General features: G+C 44.7%; 2 protein-coding genes across 2 annotated transcripts in view; one reads left to right on the top strand and one right to left on the bottom strand.

Moving 5' to 3' along the window:
• Window positions 1–8,451, bottom strand: part of LOC119372330 (calcium-activated chloride channel regulator 3A-1) — a 29,636-nt gene extending 21,185 nt beyond the window's left edge. Inside the window, exons 1-5 of the mRNA XM_049419847.1 lie at window positions 8,147–8,451; window positions 6,923–7,029; window positions 5,901–6,074; window positions 4,599–4,726; window positions 1,537–1,651 (exon numbers count right to left, since the gene is read on the bottom strand). Coding sequence (XP_049275804.1) covers window positions 1,537–1,651; window positions 4,599–4,726; window positions 5,901–6,074; window positions 6,923–7,029; window positions 8,147–8,249 — 627 coding nt within the window. The 5' untranslated portion in view covers window positions 8,250–8,451. The remainder of the gene's footprint in view (window positions 1–1,536; window positions 1,652–4,598; window positions 4,727–5,900; window positions 6,075–6,922; window positions 7,030–8,146) is intronic.
• Window positions 1–15,389, top strand: part of LOC119406976 (calcium-activated chloride channel regulator 1) — a 174,065-nt gene that overhangs the window by 83,671 nt on the left and 75,005 nt on the right. The gene's annotated exons all lie outside the window — the stretch shown is intronic.

Raw genomic sequence — 15,389 nt, forward strand, 5'->3', positions numbered from 1 at the left:
GCGATTTTAGTAGATCATTTTGTTAAGATTGCGCACATGACGCGAATATTCAAGATTATTCCAGAGATTGCGCGACCACCAGTGATAAGGCTGGAAATTTCGATGCATGATGTATGAAAGACGGCGCGTCCCAGCGATCATCTGTTTATCAACGGCCGACGCTCTGTTCGTCGCTATCAGTGTACAGTGTGTATTGCTGTTGTTTGGCTTTCCGTTTCCGGGCAACAAGTTCGGCCAAATAAAGAGTTTCATCTCGGACATGCCGACTGCTGCCTTCGTCGACGTCACAACCCCGCGAAAATATTTATTCTAAATGAAACTAGCAAGTAGTAGTGCGCAAGCGGGGCAATAAGCTGACCTGAACGCGAAATTCTACCTGCGCGAGAAATCTCAGCGTATAAGCAAATGGTTCAGCCGGAATAATCATGTTACCTGGAGCTTCTATTTATACGTCAGCACCAACTAGTCCAACTATATTCCTTATTTATGCAGTATTGCGCACATAGAGCACAAACAGTCAAAGGTTCGATGAATGATGCGATGAGTGCTGTCATTGGGCAAGACCTGGACATAAATTATGCAGTTTTCTATCTGTTATAGTAAAGGTCATAGCGGTGGCACCTACTTCACTCACTTCATCAGCTAGTCATTACCCTAGTCATTAATATAACAATATACTCAGCGCACTAAAGCAAAAAGAATCGAGCTGCCATTGAAATGACACATTGAAACAACTTGTTCGAATGTTCGAATGCGTATCTTCAGCAACTATAAAACCCGACTTCAGTTTGCAAAATGTGCAAATTTGTACCAATTGCACAGACGTGTGTAGTTTTTTATGCAAATGTCTGCAAAGCGCACACAAACGTGTACGTGCACGCAATAGCGAGAGCAAACGTGCGTTGAATAATGCTTTACGGCATGTTATTATAAGTTATGCCCCTTACTCAGAAGTAACGTGACTGGTTTTGCCAGGGGTTCTGCTTTACAGCTATTATATCAATACAGACGGATACTGGACTGCATGTGGTCTACAGTTCTCCATAACCGACGAATGTCATGGCATCTAACCTATAGGCAAGACAGCCTATAGCCTATAGTCGGTGACACCTGTGGCGCCAACTCGTTATATCAAGTTGCGTAATCGAAAATAAACTCGTTACGTATATCTTGCACTGCAAGCGAGTAATGTTATCCTAGTTGACATCAAGTGAAAGAAATGGACCTGGACTGGCAACTTAATGCGATGGACAGTAAGCGCAGAACAGTGGCTACCAAGCTGTCGAAATGCAGTCGAGGAAGGCAGAGAGTTGGATGGAGAGAGGAAATTAAGAAGTTCGCAGGGATAAAATGGAATCAGCTCGCACAGGAGAGGATAAACTACAGAGCATTGGGAGAGGACTGCGTCCTGCAGTAGGCTAAAACAGGCTGACAATGATGATGATGATGATGCTAGGAGGGGGCAAGAGTATCAAGAAAAGTGGGGTAAGTATAGCCACTCCAAATATCGTACGCTGCACAGAAAGGGGCACTCACGTCCATGCTGCCCGAAACGTCCAGTACCAGGACGACGCGTGGCGCGAGGTCTTCCTTCTGCTGGGCCTCTTCGAAGGTCACGTGTATAGACTTGGATGGGTCTGGCCTAGGAAGTCTTGTAAGCACAACAGCAACACAAAAAGTTATAGCCTATAGCTTTAATGTTACATTCACACAGTAGATGTACTCTTTCTCAATGTGTGCGCTCATTCTGTTTTTTGCAGATTCGCTATAGTTGTTTCACTCTAGATTCACCATACCTGAACTCGTCGAGCGAAACACGACGCTAAAGTTTCGCTGTTAGCAAATCCAACTAAACCTTACAAATATTGACTGTTGTCCGGCGCGATCGCTTAGTTGAGGGGCCGTACTCTGAGATGGAGATGTCGCCATAATATCGCTTTCATTGAGCGCTGTTTGGCAGGTTGAAGAAAGGTGAGCAAGTACTCGTTTCAGTCATTGAACACGCGAGATTATACATCACGCATAGCGACACCCAAAATTTATCTGCCACGAAAGTTATCTTCTCGGAATACGGCCCTAGGATAAATTACAAATCGGTAGCATTGATGGTGCGAAACAAGGAGTCATCGCATATTGTAAAAATTCAGCGCGAACGAAACGAAACACAAGAATAGAAGGACACAGTACGAGCGCTCGTACTGTGTTTCCTTCTATTCTTGTGTTCAGTCTTGTTTGCGCTGAATGTTTACAATATGCATCAATTCAACTCGCCCACATCTCTTTATTACTGCAAGCAGCCATCGATGTAGGATACAATCATCATCGCGATCACCATCGTCACTTATTCTTTTGCCTACATCACTCGTTGTACTTTTTCCTTCTTTCCGATGAAGTGCATGCAAGTGGCGAGGAACAGCAGAATTCAAGACACTCACGTTACCTTCAGTGCACGCTGTTTCCTCCGATCGCTTCTGAGGCAGTGTATTTGGATGCAGTGCATTTATATCAAGTTCCAAAACAATGGTGCTCATTCGCAGCTATCAGATGAAAGAGACGCTTTGCACGGGGACACCAGCTTCTTTCGTTTTCGCATCTCACCGCAGCGCTACGCAACGTGTGGACGGCGAGGCTATTTCTGATGAGCTCACGTGTTCTCTGTGATGAAGATGGCTATTGTATAACATCGAATATCTTTCAACTAGCCCCGTACTCAGGTCCTGTCAAATTCCAGCGATAACAAAATGGGACTGAACGGTGTAGCCAATGCGGAGGAGGCGGAGGCTCGAAGGAAGCGTCCAGAAGATCAGCAACGTCTTCCATATGTGCTAAGCATAGACGCTCTATAACGCGCGGGCTTGGTAACGCTTTGTCTCCGGCTGTATTCTTAAATTACGGCTGTAGTATATGTAAACAAACATAAAAGGGAGTGTTGCATTGATTGTATGAAATGTGAACCTAAGAACAGTTAGCAACGTAGCCTGCATTGCAGCCGCGAAGTGGTCACTATAGGTTGGCCGAACGCGCAGACGGTACGTGTACAGCCACTACAGAATGCAAGAACGTTATTTTTCATTTTGAAAGGAAATGGGCAAAGCGATAGAGATACGGGGAGGCTGCAACACACGGTAGTCCTCCGCAACCTTCTCTGCCCCAACCCAGGATGGCCTCCTAGACGCGGGGTTTGAAGCTGCGCAAGGCAGCCTACCACAGCTCCTCATTATTTAATACTATTCGGAGGGACGGGGGAAGGGAGCGATACTCTCGTATGTGTATGAATGAAGGAAGGGAATTTTCGAGGGCTCGTGTCTTTGTTTGACACAAGCTTGATCAAATTATCTGTTGGTTTTCATTAAGGTTGTGTCTCGTATGTGAAGCGTTCCAGAAGTCTGGGGTACAGAGACAAAAATAATCATAATAATACCTGGGGTTTAACGTTCCAAAACCACGATATAATTATGAGAGACGCCGTAGTGGAGGGCTCCGGAAATTTCGACCACCTGGGGTTCTTTAACGTGCACCTAAATCTAAGTACACGGGCCTCAAACATTTTCGCCTCCATCGAAAATGCAGCCTCCGCGGCAGGGAATCGATCCCGCGACCTTCGGGTCAGCAGTCGAGTGCCATAACTACTATAGACCACTGTGGCGGTGCAGAGACAAAAATGACGCTGGATGTAGTAAAGGCGCTTGCGAAATCGTAGGTAGATTTGCGGCAGTGGCAAGCCATTCCCTTAAAAGCTACCGGCCATGTGAGAACTACCGTATACATCATCGCTGTTTTCGACGTAGTTGCGCAGATTTTCGCAACTGCATTTGTAAAAAAAGAAGAAAGAAAAAAGAAAGTGAATCTTTCATGGTCTCTGGTCTTTACCTCACGCACCATCTGGATTCTGTAACGATGCTTTTCACGTTTAATTTTCGTTTCGTTTTCATACTACAGTGCAGAGGCCGGTAGGTCTCTGCGAACATACAAAATTCACGCGCATAGTCACCTGCACGCGAAGCTATGGCGTTCTGATCCTCGCATTCTTGCTCGATGCGGTTTTGCGATCTGATCGCGCGCGTGATTAGCTCATTGGCAAATTTTCATAGACCCCTTGGGCATAGGCGTGCGCACGGGGGGAGGGGGGAGGGGCGTGGGGGTGAGGAGAGAGGTTTGTAGGGGCACGGGGGGTGGCCGCCTCCCCCAGTCACCTAAGAGAGAGAGGGGGGGGGGGGGGAGTCTGCCCCATACTTTGACTAAGAAGGAAGGGTGGGGCGCTGCGATGAGCTTCCGTCCCCCCCCCCCCCCCCCCTTGATGAGGAACCCTGCGCACGCCTATGCTCTTGGGGTTGGACCAGACAAGGACAAACGTGTAAGAGACAAAATGCTGTAATGCGTCTCTACATGTCTGCTTATCTACACTCACTAACCATAACAAACGTCATGACAAAGAGGAGCAGAACTTAGGCAGAGTGATTCTTGCAGAATGTGACCCTAAAAGATGCCATGTGGGAAAAACGTTGCCATGTAGTTCGTGTCGCTGGCAAGCCTTTGCAAGGTAGTATATAATATTCGTACACGGCATCAACGATGTTGTATAGAGATGATTCACTTACTTTTGAAAGTCAGCGTTCGAACTGATAACTTTCCAAGTGGACTGTTGTTTGCACAGAACGTTCTGTTTGCTTGGGGCGAATGGGTTGTGGACATTCGATCCGTCCTTGTCGTCGCAGAACTGGCTCACCTGTCAAATGGTGTACGTACTTATTTACGTGACGCAGATTTTTATCAACACTGGTCTTACCTCGATGCCCAAAAGGAACCGTACGTTCGAAAGCAGCTAAGCGGCAATAAATTGGCCTTTATCTACCAGAGACTAATACAAATGAGGCATACATTCAGGAAAAGATGGATGTTTGAATAGATGAAGAGCTCTTGAACACGGGCGTCGCTGTTGCTGCCCTCAAGAAGACAAGAGCACTTTTCGAAGCGTGGCGTTAGGGACACCCTCTGTTCAAGGATTTTTCAGAGACATATACAAGCACTCGTATAGATATTTCTCACTTTCCTATGTGTTGCATTAAAGGGGTCATGAAGCACCCCTTGGGCTGATTGAAAAAACACATCCTGCGGAAAGCTGACACGGCTATGAACTGCTCTGCCAAATATTACAGTCGTGCGCGCCGCGTAATGGCCACAAGCGGAGCGCGAAGTTGCCGTTTCCCCAGGCACCCTCTTTTCAAACAGAGGCCGGTTCTCACTCTCGTCGGTGGGCGGGGCGTCGGTCCGCTGTACGTCGCAAGAGACATAGCATGCTTATTGGCCGATAGCCGACGTAAATCGAGAGCGGCGTTCGGATCAGATGCGCTTCTTGCCGCGGGGTGCCGCCACTTGCCGGCGCCGCACTCCTCAGTACACGGTAGCCGCACTCGCGCAAGCGAATCACAGCGGGAGAGCGATCGCGTTTCATGACGCGCGCTGGCGTAACTTCTTTCCCCCATGCCATCCCTCCCTGTCTAGCTTCCAGTGCGCTCGTCGGCACGAGAAAAGAGAGAAAGCGCTGGGAGCGTGCGCTAAACCCCGTAACTCCGCTGATTCTTGACGGATTCGAGAAATTTTTGCGGCAATCGATTCGGGAGGCAGTACACTCCGATACTGAGGCCATTAGATCATTACTTGGAAAAGTGGTTCATGACCCCTTTAAACCTATTTAAAATAATAGACTTCCTCAACTATTTACTGATGAAACTCGGTCCTGTTTATGAAAACCGTTACCTTGCAGGCTATTCTTACGTTTCTCCTCCTGACTTCATGTACGTTTGTCAACTACTAGCGCGTAAAACCTTGACACCCCCCCCCCCTATATAGAACTCTGCACGTGCCTATGACTGTAGGTAACAATCGAGAGCTACTCTTACATTGGCTAAGTACGGCATGAACATGATAGATGACTCGACGGGATTCTTGACCGGCTGGTAAACTGTGACTACGCATCCCTCGTTGAAACGGCACTTCTCGTCCATTGTACAATTTGCTTCGTTGGTCATACGTGCAGTAAAGCTGATCCTGCTCGAGCAAGCGTTCAGCTTCACCTGCGAAGTGACGTCGAAAGCGCAATCATAAATATGTTGCACAAAGAAGTCAAATCGATGTAATGATGCATCTAACACGGACTGTCAAACCAGTTTTAGCATGTTTTGTTCCAATTTGTTTACCTCGCCTAGAGGGGTAGGCAGTTTCGTAATCGTCTCATTTTAGTGTGATATATTTCAGCAAGCTGCTTATCATCAAACAAATGTTCACTGCTATTTGTGAATCATAAAGATATGGGACGGGACAAAAAATGACATGATTTTTCTTGCCACACACGCAGTATGTGGCAGACGTCGTCATTTTTATGTCCGCTATAAATGAATGAATGACTTGAGATTCTAACTTATCAAAATTTACGGTTCATGTCTTGATTGCACAACTATAGGCGACTAGCACACCAACCACTGATATTTTCACAAAAGTGTGTGTCTAGCACAAATTACTCGGTGTACGATTCGAAACTGCGCCGCGGAATGCCAGTAAAAAGTATCTACTACTACTACTACCAGTAGTAGTAGCATAATAGCGTACGCAAAGATAGCGTTCGTTGCTGTCGCCCGCTATTTCCGTCACTTAACGGGGGCCCGGAAGAACATAGCATAATAGCGTACGCAAAGATAGCGTTCGTTGCTGTCGCCCGCTATTTCCGTCACTTAACGGGGGCCCGGAAGAACATAGCGTATGACGCATGCACAGTGGCGACAAACGCTATATAACGCAAAGCTTTGCGTACGCTATTCTAAAACTGCCTACTATCTGTGCTGGTTTACCGGCAGTGCTGGGTAACTGTGTAATGCTCTGAAAGATTCATCGCTCTGTGAGCATGTGGGCGTACGCCACTCCTCACCTTGCCGGCATGGCAGTAAGTGAGCGGGTAGCGGCTGTCGTCCACGCTGCCGTACTCGTCGAAAACGCCGTAACGGTAGTGGGCCCACTCGTGCACCATCACGTACGCTGCAAACAAGGGTCCCGTTTTGAAGTGCTCGTTCCACCCACTAGATATATTCATTCGAATTCCTTGCGTGAGACCCTTGGAAGCCTGATGACTGAATCGCAGTGTCTTCGGGTAAATGAGTGACTCAATCAACCGGTCACTCAATGATTCGTTTGTCCTAAAAAGTGGCGAAATAGGAACTGTAAACGTGATACCTAGGTAGTCTTTTTTTTTTTTCTACTGAGCCGAATAACTTCTAACTGACATTTTAAATATCAAACATTTTCAGTCGTTGTGGTTAGTGCATTTTTATATTTCTTCAGTGTTGAAAAAATGTCATGAATATTAATTCCAAAGTTGCGAAGAAACAGCTTTTTTTTTTTTTGCTGTTGTCGTTTTACTTCGATGTACTTAGGTAAAAGGGGGCAACCTAAAGCGTTCTCTCAAACACGAAAAAGTAACTCTTAGCCTAAAATGGCGGTATTGATATGCTAGAGCGAATCTCCGGTTGTGGATACGCTATTAAACCAATTACACAAATTTATTTACTATCTCAAATGGCAATTCATTGTCTTTGGGTTCCACAAACGTAATCCTAGCGGCCAGAAATTAAGGTGAGCATGTTCCTTAATCTGCAACTTTGCTTATTACTAGTTTATTAAGGCGAAAGCCTTAGATGCCTCGTCAAACGGAAAATGGACTGTCGGCGTCCCACGGCGTCGGTGTCAACACGAGTGATGCAAAAAGTTAGCATCATGCGTTGATGTCTTCATATGACGTCATAATGACGTCACAGAGTGCCATAATTTGCGACATCTCTATGATGTCACATAACATGACGTCACATGGTGACGTCATCACATGATATCGTCACTTGGTCAAACGTAGGCAGTTCAAAACCAGGTGAAGTGCAGACAGTTTGCAATGCCCCTCCTCCGTTGCTAACCTAACCTAACCTAACCTAACGTGCAAAATCACACTAGGTGCAAAAAGCTTTCGCAGGGGCAGGATCGGTGTATTGACTAAGAAGAAAAAAAAGATGGCTTTTGCGTTCTAGTCATGTTAGGCGAACGCATGAGGGACCCTGTGATTTTCTTTTAATTTACAATTAATTCTCAAAGCGAAAATGTCGCTTGCCTGGGTTCACCAGTTTTTTCGCCGTGGAGTTGCCAATGGTGGCCAGAAACGCGGGCGTCAGTTGAATGAAGTCTCCGGGTTCACCGCACCGCCTCTTCTGCATGGTGAACGGCTTGTCTCCGTGAAGTGCACTGGGCTGGTCGACGCGGACGTCACTCTTTTCGAAGAAGCCGGACGACAGTGCACGGGCACTGGCTCTCTTCGGCCAAGTCTTGGGAACTTCGATGGTCACGTGCTTGAAGTACACGCGTCCATTGGTGGCCTTGTGCAAGAACTTGGACGATGAGCGGAACAAATCCTGCGTGGTTATTTAGCTGGCTGGTTAGTCAGTCAGTCAGTCAGTCAGTCAGTCAGTCAGTCAGTCAGTCAGTCAGTCAGTCAGTCAGTCAGTCAGTCAGTCAGTCAGTCAGTCAGTCAGTCAGTCAGTCAGTCGGTCGGTCGGTTAGTTGGTTAGTTAGTTAGTTAGTTAGTTAGTTAGTTAGTTAGTTAGTTAGTTAGTTAGTTAGTTAGTTAGTTAGTTAGTTAGTTAGTTAGTTAGTTAGTTAGTTAGTTAGTTAGTTAGTTAGTTAGTTAGTTAGTTAGTTAGTTAGTTAGTTAGTTAGTTAGTTAGTTAGGCTTGATCTATCCAGCTGTGTGGCTATTGAATACCGGCACAAGCAGCCGAAGGCTTTTACTACTATGGCACCCTTTCTTTGGTTCCGATAGGACAAGAGTACCCGTCGTGGTTGCTCAGCATGTAACGTGTCACGTTGCTAAGCTCCAGGGCGCGGGTTTGATTCCCTGCCACGGCGGCCGCTTTTCGATGGGGGTGCAATGCAAAGAACACCTTAGGTGCATTTTGACGAACCATGGGTGGTCGAATTTAACCTAGTGTCCCACATTACGGCGTGCCTCATAATCATATCGTGGGTTTGAAATGTAAAACCCCAACAATTATTATGATAGGACACGAGTACTAAAACACTGTTCGAAGCTACGTGATGCTGTTGGGAGTTAGTGGTAAGAGCTTGCCTTGATGTTCTCAACGATGGACTCGTTGTAAGGAACATTTTCGCTTATGGAAACCCATATGTCTTTGTATCCACCGTCCAAGGTGTCGATCTCGAGTGATGACGATTGACACAGCAAGCACACGAAGGCGGCCGCTATACTAAGCATCCCGCTCATGTTGCGGCCAGAGAGGCTGAAAAAGAAATGGTAGTAGAATTTTAGTTATCCGGTATTTTCTAGTTCACCACAACCCCTGAATCTAGGCGTAACTTACCAAGTGTTTCAGAAACACATTCATGTCAAATGCCCATTCATAAAGAGTCCATTTTTAATAACGGTATTAGTATGAAGAAACGCTCTACTACAGAGACTACCTCTCTATAAATTTAATTCTTATAGATTGCGTTGTCAGAAAACGCCAACATAATTGATCATTTAAAAAGAATATTTCGTTATGGAACGTGAAAAGTATTTGCTACAAAAGTAATCTAAGGTGAGTAAATATTACGCCAAATTTTACGCCAAAGAAATCTTACGCCATATTTGCAAAAATACTAACCACACACCACGAACTGTTATCGCAATTCTGTAAACTAGTCAAGCTAGCAGGTTTAGAGAGAATAAATTACGTGTGCTAATTTTCACTTCGTGTGCAATAATTAGGTTTTGTTAGGAAACATCGAATGTCCTACCTGCAAATGATTAATTTGTTTTTTTAGATAGCAAAATTGATTCAGTCTACAAGAGTTTCATATAATCATGATCACGATATCTTTACTTCAACGTTATCATTGACGTTGCTCACATTTACAAGAGCCATGCAATGTTTGGTCAGTGCCAGTTAACATATTAATTTCACAAACACCAGTTCTGTAGCTTATCTCTCATATAACGGAACTATAGATAGCTAAGTCATTGAGCTGGAAGTCATACACCGGGGGTCTCCTTTAATGTTAACATATTAAAAAAAAAACAAATAACCCGTGACACACAGTGCAAATCTATTTGGTCTATTTATTGAGCTGAATTATTCTAAAAGGCAGGCATGCACTTCTCTCTGGTACACTGAGAGTGATGTTGCGCAGGCACAGCTACTCAATGTACAAACAACATAAAGCACTGTACTACGCCCCACAACTCACGTATGAATGCATATTATTCACGTAGTGATGGTTCGTCAATATTTTGGATGCGTCACAGATTAAATGCGCCTATTCGTCCAACACTGTGATCTATTTAAACAATTGCGATAATGTCGAGCTTCGGACACTACATGGCGACCCCAGAAAGTCAATGGTAGCGCCAGCCTTTGATCAGGGTGGTCACCAATCTTCAAGAGTGGGCTAAACTTAGAGAGGTTTCTCATTTCTCCGTCCATATGCTGACAAAGCTGTGTCATTTGTCAAGCTTACAACCTATTTAAAATTACCGGCTGTACCTAACAGAGGGAAACGTACCCTCTGCACTAGAAGTTGGTCGATTATAATATTGCGTCTGGATGTTTTTACGAGAATTACAAGAACAATATTCGTTAATAAGCCCAGCTAAGCAGGAAAACTTAAAACACGATAACTCGGCGCCAGAAGCACATCACGCGTTTCTGTAAAATGCATCTGTTAGGCCGTAAAAGTGCACAACTATTTGTTTACAGGCAGCGTAAAACTATCGCACCATTTTTATCTTTTATAGGTTTCGTAGGAGCTGTTCGTGGTCGCTTGAACTAATCTGCTGCACTGCATAAAATAGCGACTTCACTCTCTCTATAAAGGCGGCTGTAGATGCAACGCACATAAACGTGATTTATTTATTTATTATAGTTACGTTAGCTATCGTACTGTTCCTTCTTGCTATAGCTTTTGTGTCTAACTGCATACAAGAACAGGCTTTTTCTGGGTGAAAAAAGCGAAGCATAAAGGACTTCTTTTAACGCGATAGCGCTAAAGAGCTCGTTTCGCAGAAATTCTGGCGTCGGCGTCGTTAATTGTTAGCGAGAAACCTTCTTTTCCGTGACCCAAAAATCGAGAAAGATGCAAATAAAATATATAATAAAAATCTTAGGTTTGAGTGAGAATCGAACCCAGGCTGTCTGCGTGGCAAGCAGATGTTCTACCACAAAGCCACACAATTGCTCTTTTTTTCCTTCATGGTATTTATAACAAATGTGCGTAATTAACATACATAGCGAACAAAATACTCAAGGCGGCCTCTACAAGCGTACTACAAGCGTTACGCAGAAAGAAGCATCAATTAACTCGTGTCCTGCTTTAATACCCTTTTAGAGCCACACTATTGTTTGAAATTTATTCGGAAAGAAACACTATATGAACGTCTTGTGGTGGAAGGAGTCTCCTTAACGCATTTAATATTGCGTGGCAAAAGCGTAGAATCGCGCCAGTCTTCAAAACATGTGAATTGAGCACCGAGTTGGCGTTTTAAAGGGCCACCCATTACAAAGCGCTCAGGCATATTTAACCATCAGCAGAAGCAAAAGCATCAGCAAAGTGAGCAGCTGCGTAGGTTCGCTTGTTGCCTTACGGACGCGTGGTGGGCCCTTCGCTGATTCGCAAAAGGAAGAATTATGGCGTAGTTGGCACTTAACTACTGTACTTGCAGTAGGCATTCTAGGATAGTTTGAAACGGCCAATGTTTTTACGCGCACAGTCATTCGTTTCCTTACGGCACGGTTGAGGCATTCACTGAGAACCGAAGCTATAGGCTAGCACTTGAGAAGGCGATGCGCACGGGGCCGGCTTACGCTATCGCGTTCTACTCTATAAGGCGAAGCTCGAGCGTCCTCCGAGTGTTTTTTTTTTCCATAAAACACAATAACATATTATTAATCTACGGAAACTACGTACGAACCTCTGTTATTCCGACTGCGGTGTGTGCCCTGCAGTGCGCAACTTCAGGCTTCGAAGAGGTGCGTTGTGGCTGGTGTTGCTCACTCCTCCGTGGGTGAGTAAACTGAGTTTGGCGAGTACTCGCGCATCATTTATATTATCTCTTCGCTAGCGGATAACATGCAGGACATTATCAGTTCCGATTAACACATCCACTACGCCGTGACAATTGCACGGTAGCGTGTGTAGCTGCCGTGCAACTAACAATAGAATTAGGGAGCTCTAACAAAGACCCAGAAATGTGTTTTTTTTTCTGATAACGTCCCGCCATGGCACTCCTACATGCCTTATGACTCAAGGTACCGTACTTGCTGGAATATAAGCATCGTACTTCATTTCCTTTTCTTTATTTTTTTTTTAATTTAGAAAGCTTTCCCTTAGGCATGGTAGAACACGATGTCATATATAGTTCGTAAGTAAAACCGTACTAATATGATAAAGAGTCAAACACACTAAACACGTGCGGAAGCTTCTGTGAGTGGCAAAACTGTGGCGATAAAATACCACGCAATATTAGGGCCGGAGAGAAGTACAAATGTGTCTGATATTCAATCTCTCGCCTAGGTATTCCAGTGTTAATGCTATGTCAGCAGTGTTGAAGTAGAATTCGCACGTCAGTATCAAGCAAAAGTAGGAATTGTGTCATGCTCACAGCTCATAAAATTCGTCGTATAATGTACAGGTTTAAAATGTCATGCGTTGAATGAAGAATGTGTGTTGCTAGTTTACCTTGCGCTAAGAGGTATACTAGTTTTAACGCTTACCTACTTTAATTTTGTGATGTGTGTCTGTGTGCCTGTGCGTTCGTTTGTTTGCTTGTTTTGTTTGTTTGTTTGTTTGTTTGTTTGTTTGTTTGTTTGTTTGTTTGTTTGTTTGCTTGCTTGTTTGTTTTGTTTGTTTGTTTTGTTTGTTTGTTTTGTTTGTTTGTTTTGTTTGTTTGTTTGTTTGCTTGTTTGCTTGTTTGCTTGTTTTGTTTGTTTGTTTGTTTGTTTGTTTGTTTGTTTGTTTGTTTGTTTGTTTGTTTGTTTGTTTGTTTGTTTGTTTGTTTGTTTGTTTGTTTGTTTGTTTGTTTGTTTGTTTGTTTGTTTGTTTGTTTGTTTGTTTGTTTGTTTGTTTGTTTGGTGAAATTATATCAAACGCGTCGACATCTGTTTCGAAATATGACCACAGTCGTTCAATTAAAATGCAGAACATACCGACGGCGCTGAAATGCTACAGGTACATTGTGAATGGTGAAGACACGAAAAACTGGATGCAGGATCTCTGCGTAGAGTGGGCAAGATAAGGCGAGTGTACACCAACGGAACTTTCCGACGAGTGCTTAATGAAACAACACTGACTCCGGGTGCTCTAGAGCGCTTTCCATAGGCAACCCTGACAGCAAACATGGGAGCATGAGATAATGTAAATTGCCTTCGCGCGTGTTTCGTCCTGTAAAGCAATTTCCTTTGTTCCGAGCTATATTGTGTACAAATAACAGGTCGACATGGTTGCTCGTCTGCTTGCGCGTACCAAAGGAATAGGTTTGAGACTGACCGGCATCTTGTTCCACGAGAAAGGCCTTTTAGGGGCGAAGCTCCTTAAGGCGGCACCCGTTCGTCCCTCGTAGTGGTCGTAGTAGTGAGTAACAAGTCTTACGCTTTGACCTCCAAGGTGGTGCCGGTGGGAGATTTCTCCTGTGCGTTGTTGAACAATAAAAAATTCGCAGCGTGCGCGTTAACTAAAAGCCGAATTCTTCTGTCTCTCATTCCCCATTAGCAGCCATTGGCATGTTCCAGTAGGAAACGTTAGTAGAAGTAGAAGTGTAAGTGTTAGCTAAAAGCCGACTTCTTCTGTCTCTCATTGCCATTAGCAGCCATTGTTTACCTCCAAGGTAGTGCCTGGTGAGATTTCTCCTGTGCGTGATTAAACAATAAAAATTTTGTTCAAAACGCCGTTGATTGATGAAATAAACCAACGAAAGACGCCAGATGTTTTGTAAAAGCAGAACGAAAGAACGCCAGATGTTTTTCTTAAAGTGTAGTAGTAGTAGGGTAGTAGTTGCATGTAGCCACCTCGCCCGATCGTCAACGGGCGAGGTGGACCGGCAACGGCGCGAGGACCCTGCCGTACGAGAGTTAAATCACACTAAAAGACATACTTTGCGGGCGATACACTCTAGTGAGCTTTCAACTTTTCGTCTTAGTGTACATGATAAAGAAATTATTTCTACGAAAAACGCAAGGCACACCTTGAGCAATATGTTTGGTTTTGGGACGCTAAATGGAACCATGAGGCGATGCGAAGCCGGAGCACTTGCACGATCGCGTTCCGTTGGCTTTCGTTGGGCATGCTACCGACCTGGCGTCGTGGAACGCGCGTCCTGTCTTCCCTCTAGCCTTGCCTTTAATTCGCACAGGGCGAGCGGGGAATGCGGTCGCTCTTGGCGCTCTTTCGCTCGGGAGTGGACTTCTTCCTTGCATTTCACCGATCACAAGTGATAATGAAGGGACCACGTAAACCAACAGTACAATAAAAGTTTGATGTTTAATATATACACGATGTTTCACACTCTTTATATTATGTACTGGGCGCATTTCACGGAAGAGTTTCACGGTTTACAGATGATTCCCTCCGTAGCTTCGCCCCACTCATCATCATTCACCCCGTGGATATGCTGTGATTTTTTTTGCATTGAAAACCATACGCAATTGTGCGACTGAGCCCAAGAGACTGGGTACAAGCAGTACATCTGATTGATTGATTGATTGATTGATTGATTGATTGATTGATTGATTGATTGATTGATTAATTGATTGATTGATTGATTGATTGATTGATTGATTGATTGATATGAAGCAATATGCAGTGCGGGCGCACCTACAAAAACAAAAAATACACTTATTCGTTCGGTGTTTCGACCGAGGACCGGTGTTTTTCTCTTGAAGAAGACCAGTCCCTTAAATTTTGTCTGTGAGAGCCTCCCCCCCTCTCTCTCTCTCTCTCTCTCTCTCTCTCTCTCTCACACACACACACACACACACACACACACACACACACACATGTGTGTGTGTGAGAGAGAGAGCAGTTCTGACAGACAAAACTTAAGGCAAATGAGGCAACGTATAGAAAAGATGGCGAATGACCGAAGTTTATCATGCAGAGGCCACAGCCTTCTGGACTGAGGATGCTGCTCACCGACAGCGAAGGCTGCCAACTAGCCTCTCACGTCAGTGCTACAACACTGCAATCTACCGCATATGGCTACTTGTGGCAGCTGGGAACGCGTAAGTACATAAACAAATACTTCTAAGGGCTCTGACTCTTGTGTGAGTGACCATTCCGTATGTTCCGGACAGCGTTTTCGGTCCTGG

Source organism: Rhipicephalus sanguineus, chromosome 10, assembly GCF_013339695.2.
Source record: "Rhipicephalus sanguineus isolate Rsan-2018 chromosome 10, BIME_Rsan_1.4, whole genome shotgun sequence".
Taxonomy (NCBI): domain Eukaryota; kingdom Metazoa; phylum Arthropoda; class Arachnida; order Ixodida; family Ixodidae; genus Rhipicephalus; species Rhipicephalus sanguineus.